Source organism: Camelus dromedarius, chromosome 30, assembly GCF_036321535.1.
Source record: "Camelus dromedarius isolate mCamDro1 chromosome 30, mCamDro1.pat, whole genome shotgun sequence".
NCBI classification, from domain to species: Eukaryota; Metazoa; Chordata; class Mammalia; order Artiodactyla; family Camelidae; genus Camelus; species Camelus dromedarius.
In genome coordinates, this window is record NC_087465.1 from 2340215 (window position 1) to 2366907 (window position 26693).

Genomic DNA, 26693 nt, shown 5'->3' on the forward strand with positions numbered 1-26693 from the left:
ATCAGTCTTGCACACAGTAGGGTTTTTTAAATAACTCTTACCTGATTTGAACTGAATTAATGTACTCTACATCCAAAAAATCTTGCTAAGATTTTTTAAAATAAATATTCCCTGTCCCCGACGGATGGTCGGATTGTATGGTGGTGATACAGCGACTCTGTTCTTAATCATTTGATTTATTTCCATCTTGGTGTCATGTTTTCACCTCAAAATAAAACTTCATTTGACTAAATCTGCACCAGACATTAATCACATGCTTATTAAACGTCTTTGAAGCTGGATATGCATGACATGTCTTTTATAGCTCAGCGCGCGTGTTGGTTTCACTTGGAACGTCAACTGAATCTTAATGCACTTGGCAGATGGTGCTTCCTGATACAGTCGGAAGACATCACATGTGGCTCAGCTTGAAGCTGTGCTGGTCCAGGTGGACGGGCTTCCAGGAGCACCCACATTCCAAGACCTGCTCCTCAACTTTTCAGTCCCAGATCATGACTTCACCAACACACCAGGGAGCCCAGGCTGGAAACCCCAGCTGCCCTTCAGTGGGTGAAGAGCTACAGAGATGAACTAGCGAAACACGCAATGACCTGGATGAATCCAGAGAACTGTGTTCAGCGGAAAAAGCCAATATGAAAGGTTGCACACTGTATGATTCCAGTTACACAACTTTCTTGAAACGCAAAATAATGGGGATGGAGAACCGATGAGTGGTTGCCAGGAGTTAAGGACGGAGCGGAAGGTAGTGGGTGTGGCTATTAAAGGGCCACAGGAGAGCTCCTTCTGTGGCGGAAACATTCTTGACTGTGCCAAGGTCAGTCTCCTGTTCCGATACTGTACTATAATTTTGCAAGATGTTATCCTTGGGGGAAACTGAGGCAAGGGTACACAGGATTTCTCTCTGCTGTTTCTTACAATTGCATAGGAATCCACAATTACCTAAACATTAAAGGTTTGACTTAAAGCATCCTTCCCCAGCACGAGTGACCAGACTCTCATCACCACAGCTGCCTTTCAGCTTTCTCACCCCCAAGCCTTACTGCATCACTTCTCATCTCCATAGAAATCACAGGATCATTAAAGATCATCTCATGCAAAGGTTTTCAAACTTTGCTCCCTTGAGTCCTAAGAATGAAGTTGCAGGAGGTACAGCCAACTTGAGTGGTCCAGGGAGGAGATCTGCCAGTGCATCTCCACTTTAACACAGAGCAAGTCCACTTCTGTCTGTGATGAATACTGGGATTCCACTTATATTAAATAGGGTTCTACTCTCTCCTACACTGTTGGTGGGAATGTAAATTGGTGCAGACTGAAAACAGAGTTACCCTATGATCCAGCAATCCCATTCCTGGGCATATATCCAGGGAAAACTCCAATTAGAAAAGACACATGCAACTCAATGTTCATAGCAATGCTATTTACAGTAGCCCAGACATGGAAACAACCTAAGTGTCCATCAACAGGTGACTGGATAAAGAAGCTGTGGCATAGATATACAATGGAATATTACTAAGTCATAAAGAAGAATAAAATAATGCCTTTTGTAGCAACATGGATGAACCTGGAGATTATCATACTAAGTGAAGTAAGTCAGACAGAAAAAGACAAATATCACATGAGATCACTTATAGGTGGAATCTAAAAGAAATGTTAAATAAAACAAAATTTACAAAGCAGAAAGAGGGATAAATTAGGAGTTTGGGATTAACAGATACACACCACTATATATAAACTGTATATAAACAACAAGGACCTACTGCACAGCACAGGGAACTACATTCAGTATCTTGTAATAACTTATAGGGAAAAAGAATATGAATAAAATAATATATACATATACATGTGTACCTGAATTTCTATGCTGTACACCAGAAACTAACACAACACTGTAAATCAACTGTATTTCAGAAAGGAAGGAAGGAAGGAAGGAAGGAAGGAAGGAAGGAAGGAAGGAAGGAAGGAAGAGGGTTTTACTGCATTATCATGTAGTAACTCATCTAGTAAAAGCTGGTGCATGTTTTAGACTTTAGAATATCTCCCCCGATTTTCCTTGTCCCAGCCGAGGGGCTGTTAAAGCTGAGTTCAAACACCACTGGCTTGGGTGAGTCGCTTACCCTCGTGGGGGCGCCCTCTTCTCTGAAAGAAGGCGACTATCGTGTCCTCACAGGAGGGCAGTTCTAAGCTGCAAATGAGAGGAGCCACGTACAGCCCTGGGCACAGGCCTTCCGTAAAATAGGACTCACGGCACACGAGTTAATTTTAGAATCACTTCCTCTCGGCAACATTTCATGCTACACAACTCTAACAGGAAGCTCTTTATCCTGAGCCAAAAAGCCATCCCAACAGCACGGACCGGGTCCAGCTTTCCCCGGTCTCCTCAGTCCCTTTATGTCTGACCTACTTTTCAGTGCTGCCGACACATCCTCAGACGTTCTCTGGTTTCCCACTGCTTCTCACACATTGTGACGGCCAAGCCTGAGCACAAGGCTCTGGGTATCCCCATGCCAGGACCCCTGATGGTTCTGTGTAGATCGTGTTTATGTAGGTACAGTAGCACAATCTGTAATCACCGTGCCCTTTGTTTACACTGTTCATTAAGATGCTTAAAAATGCTTAACAGAATTTGTTCTGCTAAAAGCATACCTAATTATATTTAAAAGCATTAATTACCTAGAATTTGTCAGATTTAAGTTTCCTCTGTTAGTGTAGTGTCAATCAGCATGCCACCCACATTAACAACCTAAGGAATAAATACTGTATGATCATCTCAATAGATACAGAAAACTTTTGACAAAATTCAACCTCCATTTACGATGAAAAAAACTCTCCATAAAACAGGCATAAAAGGGAACATACTTCAAAATAATAAACGCCATATGTGACAAGCCCACAGCTAAAATCATATGCAATAGTGAAAAGCTAAAAGCATTTCCTCTAAGTCAGGAATAAGACAAGGATGCCCACTCCAGCCATTTTTACTCAAGACAGTATTGGAAATCCTACATAGCAACCAGACAAGGAAAAGAAGTAAGAGGAATGCAGACTGGAAACGAAGTAAAACGGCCACTGTTTGCAGGCGACATGATACTATACATAGAAAACTCTAAAGATGCCCCCCAAAAACTACTAGAACTCACCAATGAATTCAGTAAAGTTGCAGGATATGAAATTAATATACAGAAATCAGTTACATTTCTATACACTAATAATGAACTATCAGAAAGAGAAATTAAGAAAATCCCATTTACAATTGCATCAAGAAGAACAAAATACCTGGAATAAATCTAACGACGGAGGTAAAAGACCTGTACTCTGACAACTACAAGACACTGATAAAGGAACAAACAAACGGAAAGATAAACTATGTTCATGGACTCGAAGAATTAATATTGTTAAAATGACCACACTACCCAAGGTAATCTGCAGATTCATTGCAATCTGTATGAAAATATCAATGGCATTTTTCACATAAGTACAACAAACAATTCTAAAATTTGTATGGAAACATGGAAGAACTCAAACAGCTGAAACAATCCTAAGAAAGAAGAACAGAGCTGGAGGAATCATGCTTCCTGACTTCAGGCTATACTACAAAGCTACAGTAATCAAAACAGTATGGTACTGGTGCAAAAAGAATAAAATCTTCCCATTGGTGATGACATGGATGGAGCCAAAGGGAGTTATGCTAAGTAAAATAAGTCTGACAAAGACAAATGCTGCTTGATTTCATTTATGTGTGGAACCTAAAAACAAATAAATATGACTAAACAGAAACAGATTCAGAGACACAGAGCTAAAACAAGCGCTGCCAGAGGGGAAATGAGAGACAGAGGTGAGGGGAAGGACAGGTGCAAAGTTCCAGTTACAAAATAAATGAGTCATGAACATGAAATGTACAGTGTGGGGAATACAGTCAATGACTATGCAATGTTTTTGTGTGGGGACAGGTGGTAACTAGACTTACCTGGTTGGTGATCATTTTGAAATTATAGAAATATCAAATCACTATCCTGTGCACCAGGAACTAACATAGTGATGTAGGTCAATTATACTTCAAAACCAACCAAACTCATAGAAAAAGAGATCGTATTTGTGGTTATCAGAGGCAGGGAGTGGCGGGAGAGGGGAGGGATTGGATAAAGGTGGTCAAAAGGTACAAACTTCCAGTTATAAGATAAGTAAGTACCGGGGATGTAATGTCCAACATGATAAATATAATGAACACTGCTGTATGTCATGTATAAAAGTTGTTAAGAGAATGACAGAGAGTTCTCATCCCAAAGAAAAAAGTTTTTTTCTATTTCTTTAATTTTGTATGTATAAAAGATGGACGTTCAGTAAACTTACTGTGGTCAATTCATGATGTAAGTCAAATCGTAACACCGTACACCTTAAACTTGTACAGTGCTGGATGTCAATTATATCTCAATAAAACTAGAAGGAAAAAAAAAAAGAGGTGATTCTCAGCACAGATGTGGAATTCCATACTTGGGTACCCAATGACAGCATCTAGCCTGTCAGTGGAATAAATGATCAACTGGTCCTTTTTAAAAAAATGTTACCTACTTAGCTTTTCTTTGCTGGATTTAGAATTCCACTGTTAGTGTTTGTGGTTTACTTGAAAATGTTAAGTGGTATTAAATTTATGAAGGATTTAACCATTGAATGTTAATCAAAAACATTAAGCACAGAAAAAAATGAAAGTGATTGTTTTATAATTTTTATAAATAAGTTCTGTAAGCTGAGCGTAAAGATTTAAAAGGAAAAAAAGGTGCCTAGAGATAGTTCATTTTAATATTTGGGATAATAATTAAAACATGAGAATGTGGGAATACTGCTTCCCTGTACAAAAGCATTTCTTGGAGATTGCAGCTCTAACAATTTCCACCAGGACGACTGTCTACTTCACAGCCACAGGGTTATGCAAAATGCAACTCAAATCATAAAGTGTGACATCACAGAATCAACGTGTTCTTAAAAAATTCAGAAGCCTTCAGTGTCACTGGTTACCAGAACTTCTAGACGTGAGTGTCTTAAAAACCTACTAATTTCACAGACCGTTAACACCTTAACATCAGAACAGATCGCTTGCCAATGCAGACTGTCATTACCACTGTCTAGTTTTCTCCATGTTGCGGTAAGTAAAAACATCTAGGTCTAAGCAGTTGTGAAAACTTGAAACTTTCAGTCAAGAGAAAATTGGTTTGATCAGTCTACCTGTTTTCTTGGCAAATATGAAATTAACTCTTTAAGAAAAACCACTGAGTCACAGGAACCCACCGACCAAGAACACCCATCACCCTAACTGCGGCTCCCACAGGGCCTCACACAGGGGGCGGGGCCTGCGGGTGTCTCTGCACAGGAGAACAACTCAGCCTGTGAACTGTTCATTTGCCTTACTGCCTTCACTCAGCAACTCGACATTCAGAGAACTGCTAGGAAACGAATGAAAAATGAGACTCAGATCAGGCGACGAGGTTCAAAGGGCTCTGCTCTGGGGCAGGGGTGCTCCACGCCACGTATGCCCCACTGAAGGCCTGGAGTTCCAGAATAAAGAGGTGATGGAGGTGGGGGATATATACTGACAATACTTAAACTGAAAAGTATTAAAGGAAACAGACTTAAGGTACTAAAATCCAATGCAATAAAATAATCTACAGCTAAAATTCTTCACTGAGCTCCCTAAGCAAATCTTTTGGACCACGATGTGTTAAAAGTTAATTTAACATTTGGAGCTCTCTAAATGTTAGCAGAGGGTTACTGCAAAATGTATGTGTGGATGGACGGACAGATGGACGGACAGGAGACAGTGTAGATGTGCATAATCTCAAAACATTTACTTACCATTCACTACTTGGCAAAATCAGTTCTCCCAATCTGGTTGGGACAATAGGTATTTTTGTTAAAATACAAGTAAGGAACAAGGAAAGAGAAAAGCATATTTGGAGTGAGAATCCTTTAATAACTATATTCATTTCCAGAGAACAATAAATAGAGAAATGACAAGCAGTACATGTAACAGTAGTATTTTCCTTAGGTACAGAAAGCATCTACTTTAATAACAACTTAACGGGCAAACCCTTTTATCGGGAATCAGCATGGGGAAGAGCTACACAAGAGAAGAAAAGGACACTAAAATGAGAAATTGTTTGTTCCTGACCCTCACTGCTGAGACCCTCACTCCAGGCCGTCGGTCCCCGGGAAGGGAGGCGGGAGACCCCGAGGCTGGAGGCCCGCTCAGCTCCGGGCGGCCGCGGTCTGCGGTTGTTCAGACTGGAGCTGTTTACCGAGGTATTCCCTGAAAGACAGGGACAGCAAGGTGGATTAGAATTTCAACAACACAGAAACTCTTTCAAAACTGAAGCACCACGTATACTATCATTTATACTTACTTTAGTATCTAAGAACCAGTAAAAGAGCCCCAGAAAACGAATCTTGTCCAAACACCAAAAGTACCCGCACCACAGGAATTCTGAACGCTCCGTTTACCGTACACAGACAAGTGTTCTCCGAGCTCCCTGAATCTGTGGTTTGGTGTCTGACATTAACTTGGGGGAGATCCTCAGTCACTGTCGTTTCAAGTGCTGCTTCTGTTCCTTTCTTTCTTTCTCTGATATTCCCACCGCATGTATCTTACTTCTTTCGGAGTTGCCCCACAGTCCTTGGATATTCTGTTCTGGTTTTTTCGGTCTTGTTCTCTTTGCTTTTCAGTTTGGAGGTTTCTACTGAACATCCTCCAGCGCAGGGATTCCCTCCTCAGCTGTGTCCAGTCTACTACCAAGTTACAGTGTTTGACCTCTAACATTTCTTTTGGGATCGCTTTCTTACAATTTCTGTCTCTCTGCTTAACCTGCCCGTCGTCTACTGCATCTGTCTACTGTATCCATCAGAGTCCTTAGCATATTAATCATAGCTGTTCCCAGTCTGATAATTCCAACCTTCCTGCCACGGCCGGTTCTGATGTTTACTATGTCTCTTGTTCTTTTTTTTTCCCCTCCTTGGCAATATTTTCTTGACAGCTGGACGTGATGTGCCAGGCAAAAGAAACTGCTGTAAAGAAGCCTTCAGTACGTGGTGGTGAGGCAGGGGGAGAGGAAGCTTTCTGCAGTCCTCGGACTGGCTCCCAGTCCTTATCGAGCCTGTGCCTCAGGACTGTGACCTTCGCAGCTGTCCCTTAGGGTTTTTCTACCCCTTTGGGTGGAACAGGACGGCTAGGGTCAGCTAGAGTTAGTTACTTCCCTTCCCTCAGTTCGAACTCTGATAACCTCTCAGCAGGTTAGGCTCTGGTTACCCAGTTTCCCGAGTGCAGGCCTTGTTGAGAACAAAGGGCTCTGGTTCCCTTCCCCTCCCTGTGCCAGAGCCTGAGGGAATTTTTCTCAGATATTTACGGTGGGAAGCCGGTCTAGGTTCTGGAGGCACATCTCACTATACACTGGGGGCCCTTATGATTGGGTCCCCTGGAGTTTTTAACTCAGATGTGTGCACGCACCCCGAGCCTCCTGCAATTCACTGATCACTGTGCCGGCCTTCCCATGTGGTGCTGCTTTCCTCACTGGCTTCGCTCTGGGTCCCTGCGCCTGTAAGCCACAACTCCCTGTCTTCATTTGTCTCTCCAGGCTTGGCAGCAGCCGTGTGCCTTGTGTCCTGCCCTCTCTTACAGATCCAAGAAAAGTTGATTTTTTCAGTTGGTTCAGCTTTTTATTTGTTGTTTGGATGGAGTGATGACTTCCAAGCTCCTTACATGCAGAACTGGAGACCAGAAGTCTCTCCTTTCCTTTTTAAATGCTGGTTCTGCATCAGCAAGTAGTTACAACCAAAATCAATCTGTACAATGCAAAGCGTGTCCCTAAATGGCCACAGTACACACACACCTAGTGACGTAACATGCCGTGTGCGAGAAACGTCCGTGCTACTGCAAGGACTCTCAAGGAGAAAGCTCATATTCTATTAGTTACAAAAATAGTATGTCAGCAAAGACCACATTTAAGGCCTGTTATAGACTCTTTTTTCTTGCATTACATTCAGAATGTAAGATTCTTACGTGCAAAAGAGGAGACAGGGTGCCTGACCTACCTTCTACTATTTAAATCAGTGCCTGGCATATTCCAGGAGCTCAAGAACTGCTGAATGCAAATAGTTGAAAAGTCCTACAGGGAAGTTAGAACCTGAAAAAAAGATACATTTTTCTCCTGCGGAGAAACACTAGGAGAGACAACGCCAGCCGTTAAACCTACCAGTCACCCCAGTCTAAGCGGCTCATTACCAGCAGAACGTCCAAACGAAACGTGCAATTGTTTTAAATTAGGGAAAATTGCCAATATTTTATACTAACCATAAATGGAGTGTAACCTTTAACAACTGCGAACCACCATACTGTGCCTGTAACTTAATGTTGTACATCAACTACATTTCAATGAAAAAGAAAAAATTTTAAATTAGAGTTTGCTTAAAAGACAAGAAAGTTCAACTAACCCCACAGTAGAGAAACAATATTTTAGAAGGCAAGCCCTATGTTTCAAAGATAATGTAGTGGAAAGTGAACTAAATAAGTTTTATTATTAAGTTTGAAAGATCTCCTAGCCTATAAAAGTACTCTTTAGAGAATCATTTCCCCATAAGATATGTAAAAACTAAAATACACCAAATGTGGGCCAGTTGTTCCTCCAACATGAATCCATAATCACCTGTAATGAATCTCAGAACTATTTTTTTTAAACAAAAGCAATTATGCACATTTGAAATACAACAAACCAGGATGTAAGAGGTTTTTGTCTGATTTTGTTTGATAATTAAGAACACCAATTATAAACTGTGGGAAACACCGGCTTCCTCGCTCTCACTTTTGCCCAGATCCAAGCTGTCTCCGGGTTTTAGAGATTCTATCCCCTTCAGCTCCCGGTCCTGCCTCACTAAACGGACGTCCTCCTTATCCTCAGCCTGGATCAAATCTGCAGTCTCCTGACTGGCATTTTCCCTCCAGCCTTCCTCCTCCAAATCACAAGCCCCCACTGCCTCTAAAATAGTCCTTCTAAAATGACACATCATTTTTACTATCTGTCTGTAATTTTCCACAATCTCAGGAAAGAGCTGAAACTTCTCAGAACAGCAAAGATGGCTTTTCATGATCTGGCCACTACTTATGTCTCCAGTTTTATTTTTAGCTTCAGAACCAAACTCCAGCTCCCCAAGCGGGTCAGCATCCCTCCAACCTCAATGGGTCTGTACACACAGCTTCCTTCCTGGGGCCACCCCACTCCAGCTCCCCTCCTCCCCTCTCACCGGCCACCTCCTCCTGTCTGTTAACGCCTTCTACATGCCCCCCGCCCAGAGCATTCCTGGGCCTGGACTGGGCCTGCTCCCCACGTGGCCGCACAGCCCTCCCCCAGGACTATGAGGACACACTGCGCGTGCGAGTGGGGCTCCCCCCGGGCGGTGGGGCTCCCCGAGGGTTGCGGGAGTGCCCCACGCTGCCGTGAGACACAGACAAACACCTTTCACGTTTAACCTACTGCTTTTCTGGGTTTCAGTTACGTCAGGAGCTGAACCTACCTCCTAATCATTTCTCTTCTTAAATAAAAATAACAGTGTCCACGTGCACTGGCTTTAATGCAAGTGTCTGTGACGAGGTCACCTGACACGTTAAATACGCTTCGGTAACAGCTCACTCCCACACTGACGTAAACCCAAACACATGGCAGGACTCAGGTATTTTTCAAACGCTGACGTCCTGAAGCCTTCCTCACGGTTCTGCCTCAACGCGCAGCAGCCAAGGACGTTCCCAAAAGCATAACCTACGAACAGCTTGGTCTGCAGAGCGCTGACCGCTGGCAAGAAACCACTTAGCGGGGAAAAGACAAGGTGAAGTGTTTAACTAGCCAAATGGAAATGAAAATTCTCTGTTTTAAACATTCTGGACCACAACTTATCCTCAAAACTACGCGAGAAATCATTCAGCTGAGAAGCAATACCTGCCGCCTCAGCCGCCGCGGATGAGAGCAACTCCAGCAGCAGTATGTATTCCGTTCTGCAGACAAATCTATACGTTTTTTAATTGATGCAAGGATGGGTCAATACCTGCAAATCAACTCAATGTGACGCGTACACCAGCAAAAGAAAGAACACATTTTCTTTACTACTTAACAATCATCCTTTTTACATGCTTATAATTTATCATACTTGATCTAATTTAACATGACATTATGGCTAAAAAATTTCTAATAGCAATTTTCTCCAAATTAGGAGCGCTATGTTTTTTGTTCTAAAGCTTCAGTTTAATATTTTTCAGAAAACTAAGTCATCCGTTTTGTCACAATATGAAAAATCTATCCCTACAGCCCTAATTTTTTAAAAGTATTTATTTAATATACTAAATCCAAAGTCCTTAAAAAATTTTTATTTCTACAAAGATAAATCAAAAAGGTTAAAGTAAATCATGGTTACCAAATACTGAATAGATGACACGCTACCATGCCACCAGGAGGAACTTCAGAATATAATTTACAGAACAGAGGTCCAAACAACTAACATAGTCTGCTGTCACCCAATAAATAAATTCTGTATAATGGAAATCCCACAGCATTCAGAAAAGAGAGAAAGAGAGAAGTACGAGAAACAGCACTTCAAAGAGACTACAAAAAATTAAAAGGTGGGTTTTTTTTAAACGTATGATGATAAATAATAAAACAGAGGTAACTTCAAATACAGGTCCTTGGGGGAGGAAAAGAGCAGGGCTTTTACCTGCCGAGATAATACACCTCCCCGGCCAGCGCCTCAGCAACGCTGCTTCTCTCCCGGCCACGGCCCGGACGAGGGCCGCGCCACCCGACCCCGCTCACTTGTCTGCAGCACGGCCAGCGCTTGGTAAAGGGCGCAAACTGCTCTGAACATTTCTGAAGATTGCGCTGCCTCCTAACCACTAACGACCCACCCCACCCTCAAACTAAAAGTATGAACCATAAAGGGTTGATTCTTCAGCTCTGAGGGAAGCACATGTTCAGCATAAACTGGGCACCTACCCTCCCCAATTTACCAATTCATTTCAACGAATATTGATTTGCTAAATTAGGACAGACAACAGAGGCTTAATCTCACCAATGGGAGGGATGTTGGCAAGGAAACGTGTCCACACATTTAAGAGCAGACAGTCCGGGCCTGAGCCCTGGGCCCTGGGAACAGTCCCACCCACCTCTTCAGCCCTTTCCCTCCATCAACCACCCGCCTCTCAAATCTTCACTTTCTCCCACTTGAGAAAAATCGCAAAACTGTTGTAGGCTGCCAAAAGATGACAAACTGGATATATTTTATTTTAAACGTGTGTAGTAAGAAAAAATGATCTTAAAAAACAACACAGGTGTGTGTGTGTGTTTATGTGTATCTTTTCTCATGCAGGCAGAACAAAATGAGACAAATGGAAAAAGTAATTATTTTACTGACATGAACGTATAATCACTTTACCAAACATTCACTTATATGCCTGATATGTGAAGAAAACCAGTGTCTGCAGTAATCGAAATGCCTGGTGATTAACCTTCGGAGAGCGTGTCAGTGCTGGGAGACTCCTGTGCGGCACAGCAAACCGCCAGCACTGGCTTCCGCTGAAAAGCACAGTTAGCAGAAATGTTTCTAACAGCTTTGTAACATCTATCATAAAAACACTCTAGAAGAGATCAAAGGTATAAGATCATTTTCAGAAAATTGTAACTGAGATGGGATGACCACTCCCTGAAGAGCTGAAAGTAAACTCTCTCTCAACTGAGAAAGCAGCTGGACACAAATGGACTGACAGCACAGTGTCTGAACAAACCTAAAATGTTCCTCATAAGATATTTCTAGGCTTTTTAGCAAGGTAGGAAAAAAATCTTCCAGGAGACTGTCTTCATTTCAGGCATCTACGAACACCTAACCCTTAAGGAAAACAGGCAAGAAGCTTCTGGAGGTGGGGACGTACAGGGAGCCGTGCCAGAGCTCCAACGCTGTGTCGCTGTGAGAAACACCATCTGTTAGGAAACCACTGGCCTGGTACTAACACTTTGGTACCTTCATACTGAACTCATTGTTTAAAATATAAGTTAAGGACTGGGGATAAACTTCATTTAACTCATATAAGGGGGTTTACATTTAGGACAGGTACCAACTGCATCACTGCGCAATTCTATTAAAATGTAAATTTAACTAAAATTCAATTAAAGAAATCTGGAAGTGCTATATGTTTATTTAAAATCACATGGAATGTTTTAGTAACATGATTATTAATGCTAAAATGTTTAAACTTACATAAGGGTTTTTGGGTTTTCTTTTTTCTTCAATTCTGTTCATAAGTAACTGTTTTACTCACTGCATTTATGGCTGTGTTCTTACAGAATAACTAAAATATCCTAAGTAGATGTAAACATCAGAGAATAAAGCAGTATCACCCAGACCCTTGGCTCGGGGAGCACCTCTCTGTTACACTATTTACCTACACGTAAAGATCGAGAGGGTAACACTCACAGAACTTACTATTCTGCTTGAACATTGGTTGAAAAAGAATCTGGAAACAAAGAGAAAATTCTACATGAGATCTTCTATCTACAAAATTCAGTGTTTCTTTCCTGAAGTCCTGAGCTGCCCATATGCACATATTGCTGCTTCTGAATTAGAGGCTGATTACATTTAGAATTGTTCTGTAGGAGAAAAACTGTGACATTTTACGATGTTAAATTATAAAGTGTAAACTGAGGGTCTATATAAAAGTTTTCTAGAGTAAGCTGTCATTGGTTATATATGTTGCCAAATGTATGACTATAAACATCCAGCCCAGCTCAAAAAGAAGAGGGACATACCAGGCACTGTGGGGACAGGGAGATCAGAGCCAGGAGGAGGGCTGGGGGTGGGACTGACCAGCTCGAGGTCCCCTGAACTCCGGAGCACCCAGCGTGTGCCCACAGCTGCCTCCCTCTCCAGCAACTCCATTCTGTCCCCCACGTCCGCCTGCATCAGTCAGGGCTACATGCAACCCATGATTCCACATAAACACAGGTTGTCAACACTGCCTACTCTAAGACCTGCAGTTCACAGAAATGATTCTGAAATCAGTCATAAAATCGTGACGGCCGGGCATAGCTCAGTGGTAGAGCGCGTGCTTAGTGTGCACAAGGTCCTGGGAGTTCAATCCTCAGTACCTCTATTTAAAAAAAAAGGAATTAAGTAATATTTTCACATGATATAAAACTCTATAATTCATGTTATACAAACCAGAGATAAATGTATCTGTACGTTACCAGGAAATGGAATATTTAACTCCTTAGAGCAGAATCTAAATCAAAATCCGTTGACAACCCAGTTCCATGATTTCGTAAGTATCCAGTGTATACTTAAAATGTTATTTTAAACTTAAAACAGCAACAAAAACATTCCCTACAATAAAAAAGAAATGTTAACTTCACTATCTCCAAAGTTACGATTTAATCTAATCAACAGAAACTTTGGGAATACCACAATATCAAAAATTTAAAACTCATTTATGTAGAAAAGTAAAAGAAAATCAACCACGTGTTGGCAACCTGACAGCAGGGCCTCAGAGCAAAACAGTGACACACAAAACGTGCGGCCGCGCCAGGAAGCGCCGCCGCCGCCGCCCAGGCAGGCTTTTATTCCTCCGTTGCCCGTGGTTGTATTCTAATTATCTTCAACTGATTTATTTGACTGCCGAGCACTGAAGCATACCATTTCTAAAAATTCATTTTAATTAAGTCAAAACACACAGAATGCCAAGAGGAAACCAAGTCAACTGCGCTTTCACGTTCTATTGGGTGTGAAACACCTTGGCCGCCAGCGCTGTGGTTTGGGTGAAAAGCCTCTATTCCAGGGCAGCAGAAAGGCCGCCTTCACCGGCAGGAGTGGTTACAGGCAACCTGGTCACCTGCACAAAGATACTGATGCAAAACCTTTCACATTTGCGGACAGCTCTGCTACTTTCCCAATGGCATTTTATTTGGTCTCATACTTAATCTGATGTTGAAATAAACTGCTATTTTCATTCTCTGGCACATAGAGCCACAGAAATGTACACATCACAACAAAAGCTATAGATCACATGTGAATTCTAATCTTTCATTGTATGAAAACTCCTTTATAAAGAAAGTACAGGAAAATACTGACACTAAGCTTCCCCATTAAAGGAGGTTTATCATAATTAGAACATTAAAGCTAAGATAGCATGATTAGATAACACGATCAGACGGGTCGGGGGGACATTCTCTCATAAGCTAGTCAATGACAAAGAGCAAAAAAGCCAGTTTCTGGCTATAAAGACGTTTACTTTGCCTTTTGTAATCATGTATCAAAAAATTTACCATGAGACTAAATCAAGTTCCTAAATTCAAGGAAGATTTTTCAAATTTTAAATGTTTCATCTTTAATGCATGATCATCTGAACAACAAACAAAAATTCTTAAAAATTTTCTCCACTGGCAAAGGGAAAAGTCCTATTTCACATTCAGCTCTTTTTTCACACTAGAAATACACATTTAATTAATTAATTAATTAATTAATTAAATACATTTTAAAAAGCTAAACCCAACAATAAATTCAAGAGAAAGAACTATTAAAATGAGATTGGTTTTTATTCAGCAACCCAACTTTCAACAAAAGGGAAAAATAAAACTGTTCAACAGAAACTTTAGTAAAAGATCTACCAAATAGAAGCTCACTGATCACAACCGCCTCAAACTCTACTAAATGCCAACATTCTCTAAACTAATTTCATGAAACAGACAGAAACAAACCAAGAGATATAAAATTACTAAGTAATTTATGTTAAAAACTGCAGCTCGGGGTACAGTGAATCAAGGGCAGAACCCAGGGGAGTCTTCCCTACTTTCCTGACAGACAGGAAAGTTTTCCCTTTGCTACACAGGAGATAAAAACCACAACTGAGTGCCTCTGCCTTGATCTCATTCTTCCTGCACTGACAACAGGAAAAAAGTAAGAAGCGTTTTCAGTCCGTTAAGTGCCATGAGCACTGGCTCTGAAACCCAGTCCACGTCCATCTGCTTCTCGGCATCTCAACCTCCATCATTTCAGTCCCAGCCACGGGCCATCCCTCCTCTAGACCACAAGGAGGACCTTCCTGCTCCCACACTCAGCATCCATCCTCCACGGAGCAGCCTACGAGACCCTCCCAAAATATAAACCAGATCCTGTGGCTTCCCTGTTAAAACCTTTACAAGAGCTTTTAACTCATCTTAGGAAAGGAAGACTCAAACAACAGCCAGCAAGACCCTCTGCGATCAGACCCGCCAACCTCTCCTCGCCCATCATCCTTCACGTCACTCTCTCACCCTCAGCACTACTGACACACTGGGCAGGACGGTTCTGCTGAGGGGGGCTGTCTGCGCCCTGCAGGATGCCCAGCAGCATCCCTGGCCTCTCCCACCAGGTGCCAGGAGCACCACCCCCCCAGCTGTCACATCAAATACATCTCCAAACAGACAATGCTTTCAAAGAGCCAGGCTCATCCCTGCTTCCTGGCCTCTCCCCTCCCACCCCCTCCACCCGAAATGCTGATCCCCAAACCTGAGCTGCAGGGCTGGTTCCTTATTGTCGCTGCCTCTGCTGAGCCGCTGCAGCCAAATGGCGAGGCCACCTCTGATCACCCACTCCCACCGCGCCCATCACCCAGCGCCTGGCGGACAGGCTACAAACTAAGTGCCCAAAGAGCAGGTGCCGAGGGAACGTGTCAGCATTCAAGAGAAAAGGACTGAAGGGGCAAGGCGCCAACATTCAACAACACATGATGCTCAGCAGCCAGGACGCCCGGGTCCTCTCCTACGCCGGACTTCGCGTATCTTTCCAACGCACGCATTCAGATGAGCCGTCAGTTCTTTCCTCTGGAACTACTGGCAGGATTACTGTCAGTTACAGGCAGGGTATGTCTGTTCACTGTGCCTTAACAGAAACAGTCCCACACCAGAGCATCTTCCAAAGGGTGGGAACAGAGGCACTTGAGCTGTTCAGGAAAGAGCTGAAAGCAATGAACTTCCAACCTACTGCTAAAACAGCCGTGACACAGAGTCCTGGGTGGTTCGCTCACGTCCACCAGTGGTCCACCCGTGTATCTAAGCAGTCACTCTTAACTTACCTTGTTTTAAGTGGGCACAAAAAGGTCCATCATTTTGATTTAAAAAATAAAAACAAGAAGAAGACATGACTTTGGTTGCTATGTCAACAGCAAAAGGCTAAAACAAATGAAATGTGAGAGCTGGACCTTAACCGAGCTTTTAGCATCTTCATGTGAGCTGGTAAAAATCCACTCGGGTAACGCATAAGCTGAATCGTTAAACCGTGCAAAACTGCGGAGTCTCTGATCCACAGTCCAGCTGACTCCCATCCAGCCCCAAACAACTGAGCCGCTCACGTCACCAGGTCCTCTTAGTTACTTTTGGAGCCGCTTTCCATAGCAGCGCTTTGAATGCACATTTCTCCAGAACAGGAGTGCAGTTGTTTCTTCTAAGTGATCATGTCATGTTCTGAATGGCTACAATATATTTCTAGATAGTCATCAAAATCACTGCTTTGAAAACCACCACCCATCCGAGCATTTATTTCCATGAAAACCTCCGGGCAGCGGGGCATCGCGGGCACCTACCAGTTGTGCACCATGAGCTTCTGCACGGCCAGGAGCGCGTTGTAGCGGACCTGCTGGTCCTCGTGGTGCATGTGGTTCATCACCAGCTGCTTCCCGCCCAGCAGCTCGATGACCCTGCAGAACAGAAGCCACATGGGGAAGACACCGCAGTTACTTTCAGAGTCGGCAGAAAGCCCAAATTCCAAAGCACCAAGGGGTTTTAAAAAGTTGCAATACAGGTAAGTAAACCGACACGCGTCTTTTTTTAAATATAATTTTCCCCAAATCACAGATTTAAAGTATTCATGTATTTTCTCTTGAATTCCTAATGATAAAGCCAACTGTTATTCCCAATCCTAGTCCAGGCAAATATCAGTAACCTGCACTGTGGTGGTGTTCTAGAATACAGTGTCCTAGGCAGCTGAGTATTAATATCTTTATTACCAGTATTTCTTGCTTGCTTAAAAGTCCATATACTGAACATCACATAACATCTGAAATAATACCAGATCACCGATATTAAGCCTGGCAGCTGCCACGCCGTGAGATAGATGTGGGCTCAGATGCAGACAGCAGGGAACACGGGGTTAAAAAGCACCCAGTAGGAGTCCTGTTAATTTCCTGACAAAAGCTTGATTTTTTAAGACATCGGCCCTTTCCTGTGATGACGGACTATGCCACACGACCTCCTGGGCAGTGAGACAGATGGGAAATCCCCACTGTCAAGAGCACCACGAGGACTGACAACTGGCACTGGCTCTGCCACCACACCCCTAACACCCTGAAACCTCCAGTCACTGCAGATGCAAAACTGAAACAGTCACGTGCTTCATGAATGAAGATAGGCTCTCTGTTCCTCGGCAAGGGTGTCAAGTCTCTTAAGTCCAGCTCAACAGTGTGGATTCTCTGGTCTGCACTGTCTGGTGGCAAATCTCCACTACATGGTCAGTGACATGTGACATCTTAATGCGGCAGGGCTTTTGGTGACGAAGGCCACAGTCGGGACGCTCAGGGAAGCAGGCCCTCACCTGCCGAGGGCATCACAGAGAGAAGTCCTCCCTGAATGAGCGGTGGGGGGGGGGGGGCTCTACGTGTCCTGGACTAAACGCCTTCTGTGGTTTACGATGACCAGAGGGCCATCTGTTACCAAGGGTTAGGGGATAGGTAACGAGGCCCACCTAGGTCTCCATCGGGAGGATGAGAAGATGATCATCACTGAATAAAATGTAAAGGGATTTCGAGACCAAACATAAAGTCATTCTTATGTCACCACAAACTGCTTACTCAGCCGACCAGCCTGGTGTCCGTGGGTAAACGCTGCTCTCAGAGCCTGGCGGGGCTGGTTCGACCCCTGGTAGCATCCGTCTCCTCCCCAACCTGGGGACCTCTGTGCCTGGCGAGGTGGGAGGCGGGAATCCGCCCTCCTTGCCGTCCACACGGTCCAGTGCCCCCGGGACGGCGGGGCAGGCCGGCTCTGGGGCCCGGTCTCCGGACGGCCACCTGCCTGCCGCACACACACCACGCTCTCCACTTTTGGCCTCAGCAATGAGGGCTCTCCACCTGTTACATCCTTTGTCATGTTTCTCAAGTAATTCAGAATTCAGGCAGACAGGAGGGGCACTATTTATGGGGTCCCTTCGGGGTACCTCCCAACACGGAAATACAGTTGGTGACCGCCTTTCACTGCAGGCACGTTCTAGAGAGTTGTACCAACAGTGAGTCACTACTCTTTCCTGTGTTTTTCAAGGCGTCTGTAATGAGTATTTGTTACTTTTCCATGATAATGATCGTTTACAAAGGAGTATTTGAGTTTGGTTGATAAAAGGTTTGTGCCACCATCAAAGCAATTTACTACTTTCATTTGCATGTGCTATGTTAGGCTTTGTACAAAGGAAAATAGACCTTCACCTCGCATGAAAGTCTGTACCTAAGATAACAAGCTTGAGCTCTTTGGCAGCCCTTCTTCCCAGCGCTCAGGACGCCTACTGGGTGCCAAACCCTCTGTCTGGTCAGACACAGCTTCCCTTTTTGAGCGTCCACAGTTATCACTGTGCTGACTGCAAAGTGCTGTTTCATGGAGACCCAAGCAGAATACCGCAGAAGCGCAGAAAATTGGACAAATGTGTTCTGGTTTAACGGCAAGATACTGGTTTGCCGGGTTAAGAAGAGAAGCTTTTGTATCAGTCAGCACTTTCAGCTGCAGAAACAGAAACTTGACTGCCTGATCTGAGCAGCAAGGCTTCGCAGAAAGGCAACCACAGCTTGGAAGGCTGGGGACCCGTCTCCGGAGGCTGCCCGGCTGACCCGTGGTCACAGCAAAGCCATCAAGTGACACCCAGACACCAGGCACTAGTGCGGGCAGGGAAGGCCCCGCTATGCCCACTTCCCTGTTCTTCATTCCTCCTGCAAATCTGGGGCAGAGACAGCTGCCCAGCTAAGCTTTGGCCAGGAGCACACGTCAGATGGAAAGCAGGTCAGGAATGGGGGCTGCTGGCGTTTTTATCTTCTCCGCTGGGAGGGAGCATGTGCCTTATAAGGTGGGGGGGCGTTCCTCGAACAGAGGAAGGCAGGTTAGATGATGCACTCCTTAAAAATAAAAAAGGAAATGCCCTATGGCGTCCCAGGCAGAGAGGGGCTTGCCCTTGCTCACGCCCCACGAGGCTCTGCTGTGGCTGGGATGTTGCTGTCTGACATGCTGATGGTTGCGACAATGTTCACGTCAGCAGCTGTGCTGTGAGTCACACCCGCAAAGGACACACAGTCCCCCAAGTCGTCCACGTGTGACTTCTGGGCGTCTGCCAGGGTCACGGGTGGACTTGTGCTTTCTGAGGAACAGTTCTGTTCACAAACACCACGCACGTCTGAAAAGTAAGATTAATGGTAAGTTGTGCTTCTCGCCTGGAAATCGAATTACAATCGTAAAGGTTATGGGTCCTTTACGAGGACTGAACTGGCCGGGACGGCTGCGGCTCAGTAAGTTCACTTGGCGGTTTATTTTCACGTCGTCTGCAGTGATGGGGGATAATGGTTCAATCTGCAGCTGGGGGCAGTTCCCGTGGAGCTCTGCCCCCGGTCCCGGGGCCTGAGGGGACTCTCTCCGCAGCGCTGAAGCTACTGCCATCCCTCCACCGCGCCCTAGAACGTCCTCCCCCTCACGGTACAGGGATGTGCAGGCGCGCACAGTAAGTCTGCACAGGCGCTCAGACGCAGAAGCAACAAGTCACCGAATTGGCCCGAAGGACCCGCCCATATTCGTTTCCCCGCCCCACCGGCAACTAGGAAGCACGGGATCTACAAAGGGAAAACCAGACACCACCCGCACTCCTACAGACGCGAGCCGCCGCCGCCAGCGCCGGGACTGACTTGTTTCACGCAGCCACGTGCGCACGCGTCTGACGCCAGAGGCTGCACGACGCCCGGCTCACGGCCGTGGAGCGAGCACCGGCCTAAGTCACACCAGGGCTCCGCGCCCTCGTCCCATCACACGGAGTGCGCCACAGCGTTTACCTGTGTCACTAACGCCGCGTGCTCGGGCTACTTTCAGAATCATTTGCTATTTTAAATGACGCTGCAAGAAGCACAGCTTTAATACTTAAATTGTAATGCTTTCTTTTATCTGAGTGAGGCATGAGTCTAGTATTTCGTTATTTTTGTTATTATTTTTCCCCAAAAAAATCTTTTCCACAACATTCATTTTCTATTTTTGATGCTTACTAAGCTCTTTTACACACAGGCTTCTGTATTTGTATCTGTGCCACCTGCCTTCTGTACACTGACCCACCACGTGGAGTTCAGACATGCTCGTGGTCATTATTCCAACCCAGAGAAACGTTCCCCTTCGCGCCAAAGGGACCTAAACTACCGCCTCTCCTCCTTCTATCTGAACCCAAAGCGGGTTGCATCCTACCTACTCCAAGCCTAGTTTTCCATATAACGGTGTCAGTGTGTGACCCACGTGATACTCAGCACTGGCAGATTCTGCTCCAGACGAAACAGTCGTACTTTTGCAGTCAGGGTTACCAAAATCTACCATACAAAGCAGCCTGACCTACTACAAATCAGATATAAATAACAAGATAAAGATCAAAAGTAAAATATTCCACAGACAGTTGGGGTAAAAGGTGATGTCTCTGCTTGACAGGATACGACTTCACTTGTCACTGACATGATGTTCCATGATGTTTAGATACTTGTACACAGTAAGGACAGAGAAGTCATGAAGTAGCTGCAGAATGTTACAGTCAGCACCTCCAGCAGTGGCTCTGCCAATTTTTCCCCACGTTCTAAGAAGTTCTGGGTTTCCACGACACCATTTTATGAGGAGTAGGATAAATGCCGTCGTATGCCTCTTATAAAACAGTAACAGTAATTACAATAAAAGTAGCTAATACTAATCACTGTGCTTGGATGAACTCATTCGCTCCTCCCATCAGCCTCACGAGAGAGGAATGTGATTATCACCCCAACTGTAGAGGTCAGGGAACCAATCCCCAAGTGGAATGGCAGCCATCCAACCCGAGGCATCCCTGCTTCTACAGGCAGCATGCAACAGCCCTCGGTCTCCTCTAGTGCTTTCTCCCTCAATATAATATTGGCCTCTTGACTTCCTGGTTTAAAAAAAAAAAGGCTGTCTGCCATTTCACTGTCAATATATTTAAGTGATTTTACATTACATGGCCAGCATCACCTCCTCTGAAAGCCTTACCTGTCTCCTCCCACAGAAAATTCCTCACTCTTCAATGCTTTGAAATACGTGATTCCATTACTGTACATCGGCTGTAACTTTTCTTCACACGAGTTACATTTCCTTTTATACTATGAACTGACTCGGTTCAGTAAAAGTGAAACCACAAAGAATAGTGGGGAAATCACGCGCGCTAACAAAACGGCTTTTGAGTTTAATCGTACAAACCAGAGAAAACCCTGAACGTGCAACGTCTGGTGTGGTCTCCGTCGGCTCCCACACCGCAGGGTGCTCACATACTCACACTATCCATTTTTAATCAGGTTTACCATCTACCGGAACTCCCAGCATCACGGGAATTTGACTCCGCTTGCCGGCTGCTCCGTCCGAGAGAAGCGCGCAGGGGAGGGCCCGCTGAGCATCTCGGGAAACCCCGAGGAACGAGGCCCCGCGCTTACCGCTTGCCCCGGGGGTAATGCCGCACGTACTCCCCCACATCGTGAGCGGCAACGGCCAAGACTTGCGGGTCGTCAGACACTTCCAGAAGTTTCGTCAAAATCCTGAAATAAATTTAATCCAAAGAGAGATTGATTTCTGATCCGTCTACAGAGTGCAACAGAGCACAGGCTGAATGCCAGTATCTTCCTGAAAACAGCCGTTTACAAACATGACCGTATTTTCTACAGCTTTCACTATTACGCGCAATACATCACACGTATTTTATTACACGTACGTTAGCAGTTTTCAAATCTTTCTACGCACATGACAGGTTACTTTCAGAGTCAAAACATAACACCACGCACAATTCCCCAAATATCCGAGACTCCCTCTCCTACTCTTTCGAGAAGGACGACGAGAATTCTGCGTAGATGCTGCCTTAATATACAACTACCCGTGGGTCCCTGCTCATCATACTCTGTCATCCTCCTGCCAGCGCCAGTAACCAAGCACCTTCCCGCGACCGATCAAGACGGGACCGAGGAAACCAGGTGTTTGCGCGACCGCTGACTGAGTCCTTCTCTCCCGAATACAACGCAGCTTAATGAGAACGAGAACGGGGCTGTATCTGCCACTGCATCTGCAGCGCCGGGAACGGCCCTCACCACACGCCGCCGCCCAGCAAGCCCCCGCATCCCTCGTCATCTGCGTTCAGGCAAATCCTTACGAGAATAAAAGTGCGCTTTGTTCGCCGTCTGCACGCGTCCGTGAGGCTCGCTGACTCCAGTTCCTGGAGCGCGTTTACCAGGTAAGGTCCCGGAGACTGGCTCAAGCCTTCCCCGCCCTTTCCTGCCAGCACCTCAGCCTGGCGACAAGCTAACTCCACAGTAAGCACCGCTGCCAACCACGGAACCGTTTCATCAGGAAGTAATCACACACCTTCTCTCTTTCAGACTAAGTGGGAACCCACACTTCCAAACAACAGAGGAGAAAGGAATGCACGTTCACTGCACACACGCCTGTTCCCAAGTCTGTGTAAATCTGCTCCTCGTGACAACACATAAACGAGGAAACGAGACTCAGAGAAGCTAGGTAACATGCCTCAGGACACAGCAGATGTGGAAACCGCGATTTGCATCATCATCTGCTGACTGCAGCCCTCACAAAGCACAACCACACCCTGATGGCCGTTACTCAGCTCAAGCACGGAAGACCCAGTAAGAAAAAACAAGACTTACAATCTCCCATACATTTGTATTTTTTAAATTTCAAAAAAGGTTCTTTTTATAAGGCCAACAGGCAAATTATTCTAAAATTTAGTTTAATTCAACTGAAACATTTTAATAATTTCAAAGGATTAAATTACTTTGCATTTAAAATTACTTTGAAATGTTATTTTAAAATTATTTTATAAAATAAGAAACTGATATTAACATGTCTTTTAAAGTGTAACAGAGTATCTGTTCTGAATACCCCAAACCAGAAGTTAGCAATCTCAGCTGAAATCTAAACCCAGCAACCACCGCTTTTATAAATAGTTTTATTTTTTTAATTTAAGTATAGGTGATTTACAATGTGTTAGTTTCAGGTGTACAGCAAAGTGCTTACATATATATATAAAAATTATACGTGTGTGTATATATATATATATATAATTTTTCATCAGATTCTTTTCCATTATAGGTTATTATGTATATTGCACATTGTCCCCTGTGCTGCACAACAGGTCGCTGTTGTTTACCTATTTTACATGTAGTAGTATGTACATATATTAATCTCAAATTCCTAATTTATCCCTTCCCCCCACCTCTTTCCTCTTTGGTAACCACAGTTTGTTTTCTATGTCTGTGAGTCTCATTTTTGTAAATAAAGTTTTATTGGCACACAGTCACACTACTCAGTTTACTCACTGCCCATGGCTGCTCTCGCACTACAAGGCAGAGTTTACCTCCTGGGCCTTTACAGAAGTCTGCCAATGCCTGCTTTAAACCACATTCAGTGGCCTGAGACATTCTCCACACGGCTGAGACCTTGATTTTCAAAATCAGGTCTGCGAATCAGCACCGTCAGCATCACTGGACACTTAACAAGAAAAGCTGAATCACAGACCCAACCCTAGACCTGCCAAGACAGAACCTGCCCTTTAACCAGACCTCTGGGAACATCTGAAGAGCAGTCTTAGAATCAGAGAAGTCAGAATTAGGAGGAATCCCAGAATCCTATGGACAGATTTCCTGATAAACACAGAAATGATTTTAATGGTTATCCTTCAGAGCCATTCCACTGAATATCTTCAGCAATATCTTTATATTATTACCTGTAAATCCACTAGGCATACTTTCTATTTCTATATTCAAATCATCAATAAAAATGTCCAAAAGTATAGGTTCAAAACCAGATTCTCGGGTGAGTAAAGAGAGCTCCCTCCAAGTCATCTCTGAATGTAGATGTTAAGTCCACAGCCGACCCGACGATCATCATCCAAGTCTCTATCACCACGGTAACCACAAGCCAAGACTGTCAGGTACATAAATAGGATGGAGACAGCAACACATCACAGCTCTGGACTTGGACCAAACGTGAATTCTCACTCTCACATGTGCTAGCAATGTAATCTTAGAAAGCAAGGATTCAAATCCAAAACAGAATTCACATTATTATTCTAACTGATCACTCCACAAATTTGCGTTTCTTCTCTTTCACAGTGTTTTCCCTCGGTTTTATAAACTTGCTTTTGCTTTTCTTTAATTATAATCTACATGGTTTCCTGTACTTCAGAATATTCCCTATTCAAAATACATACTATTTCATAGGTAAACAACAAGGACCTACTGTAGAGCACAGGGAACGATATTCAATTTCTTGTAATGAGCTGTAACAGAAAAGAATTTAAAAATATATATATGTGTGTGTATATATATATATATGTATACATACATATAAACTGAATTGCCTTGCTGTATACCTGAAACTAACACTGTAAATCAACACTTAAATAAAAAATAAGAATTTAAAAAATACGTACTATTTCAAAATTATAACATGCCAGATTAAAATGCATTTTCCATATACTATTATACAAAAAAGTGGTAAAGGGCGAACCAACTAACATCACGTAACTGCTAAGTTTGGCATCCCGTGGAAAACAGGTCAGAGCCTGACGCACGCACGGCTCTCCACAGACAAAAAGGCCCGCGTGCACTGTGCTTTTCTAACAGCAGAATAAAAACAAAACCAAACAGATTTCATCCGTGTCTGCTTTATCAGCTAGTTTAAAGGGCAACACTGGTGTGGCCCTTTCAATCATCCCCATGCAGATAATTAACAGGAATAAAAACTAAAGACAATGACTTCAAATATCTCAACATATTAGCATAAAACGAAACTAATGGACCACACGTCATTGTTTCTTGTTATTCAGAAAAGTCACAAAACTCAAAGGGAGTAACCTGAAGGAGCCATGAAAATTAAAACCTCACAGCAGAAGACAGAACATGCACTTCAAAAGTCCTTTAAGTGCATCTTAATAAAATATGTGTAATGCTTTATAAAGTAAAAGCTCCTTCCATTATATTCAAGTTTTCCAAAGAGTAGATTGAAAAAAAAATTATCTCATTTTGTTATTGTTGCTAAAAACTCAAAGTGGCAAAACAATGCTGGAAAGGTAATTCATTCTCTCCCTTCAGCCTATTCTCCATCAGTCCTGCCAATAAATTTTTAGAAGATAACGTCTAAGCAACAGAAACAAATCTGCCTGAAAATGTTTATTGGACACATGCACATACGTTCTCTGCTCCTTCTAGAGATCTCATTAAAATGACAGCAAAAGGATTTTTCTCCTTTTAAAACATAAACCCGTAAGAAAAGACAATGTGGAAAACTAAACAACAGTAACAAAATCCTGAAGTGGAAAATCAGAGGAACAAACACTAAATAACTTGAGAAAACCAAATACCAAGCTGATAGTGAGGGAAGCTGAGTGGCAACCTGATCTGTAACACAGACCGTCTTGAACAGTATTTCTCCAAATCAGACTCAAGCTGTGCTATCCAATACGACATCTACGAGCCACACTGTTAAAGTTAAATTGACAGAAATTAAATTAAATTAAAATTCAGTTTCTTGGTCACATCAGCAATATTTCAGTCACTGACAACTACACTGAACGGCACAAACATAAACTAGTTTTACCATCACAAAATATTCTATTGAAGCTGAAGGAGAAAACAAAAAAATTTAAATGGTACAATATACAGGAATGCCAAGAAATCAAATACATAGGAATAAATCTAATGAAAGGACAAGACCCTAACATTATCTGAAGGAAATCCTATACAAACGAAAGGGTATATACACCATGTTTATGGATTGGAAACAACTACATTTTTAAAGTATCAATTCCCCCTAGACTGAACTATGGATTCAAACTCAACCAAAACTCTACTAGAACTGTTTAGTTGACAAGTTTATTCTAAAATGCATAAAGAAAAAATAATAATAAAATAAAATAAGATGCATACAGAAATTCACAGAGCCAAAAGCACCACGACACCTTGGAAGAACAACACATTGGAAGTGCTCATGCTGTCAGATACCAAGACTTATTTACTACAAAGTACAATGAACATATGCAGTTCTGCAGCAAGAAAAGGCAAATAAATGATAGAACAAAATAAAGAATTCATTAAGGCATTTGCGTAACAGAGATTCTAAACATGGTTAGGCTGTAATTAGGGGGAAAGAAAGGCATCCAGACTGGAAAATGAGGAATAAAACTCTCTCTGTTCACAGATACCCTGATCTTGTACATAGCAAATGGGAGAAAAAAAAGTCACTTAAAAAAACTATGCAAACCAATAAAAAGAGCTCAGAAAAACTGCAGAATAAAAGAGCAATATACAAAAGTCAATTGTATTTCTATAAACTTGCAACAAAAAATTGAAAATGAAGTTCAGAAAACATTTC

General features: G+C 43.4%; 1 protein-coding gene across 2 annotated transcripts in view; it reads right to left on the reverse strand.

The window, feature by feature from the left end:
* Nucleotides 1–5941: 5941 nt before the first annotated feature.
* The window catches only part of ATP6V1H (ATPase H+ transporting V1 subunit H), a 51628-nt gene continuing 30876 nt past the window's right edge, over nt 5942–26693 (reverse strand). For both annotated transcript variants that reach the window (XM_031441629.2, XM_031441628.2), the window contains 3 exons: nt 21749–21850; nt 16628–16741; nt 5942–6298 (listed from right to left, as the gene is read on the reverse strand). In XM_031441629.2, coding sequence (XP_031297489.1) covers nt 6238–6298; nt 16628–16741; nt 21749–21850 — 277 coding nt within the window. In that variant the 3' untranslated portion in view covers nt 5942–6237. The remainder of the gene's footprint in view (nt 6299–16627; nt 16742–21748; nt 21851–26693) is intronic.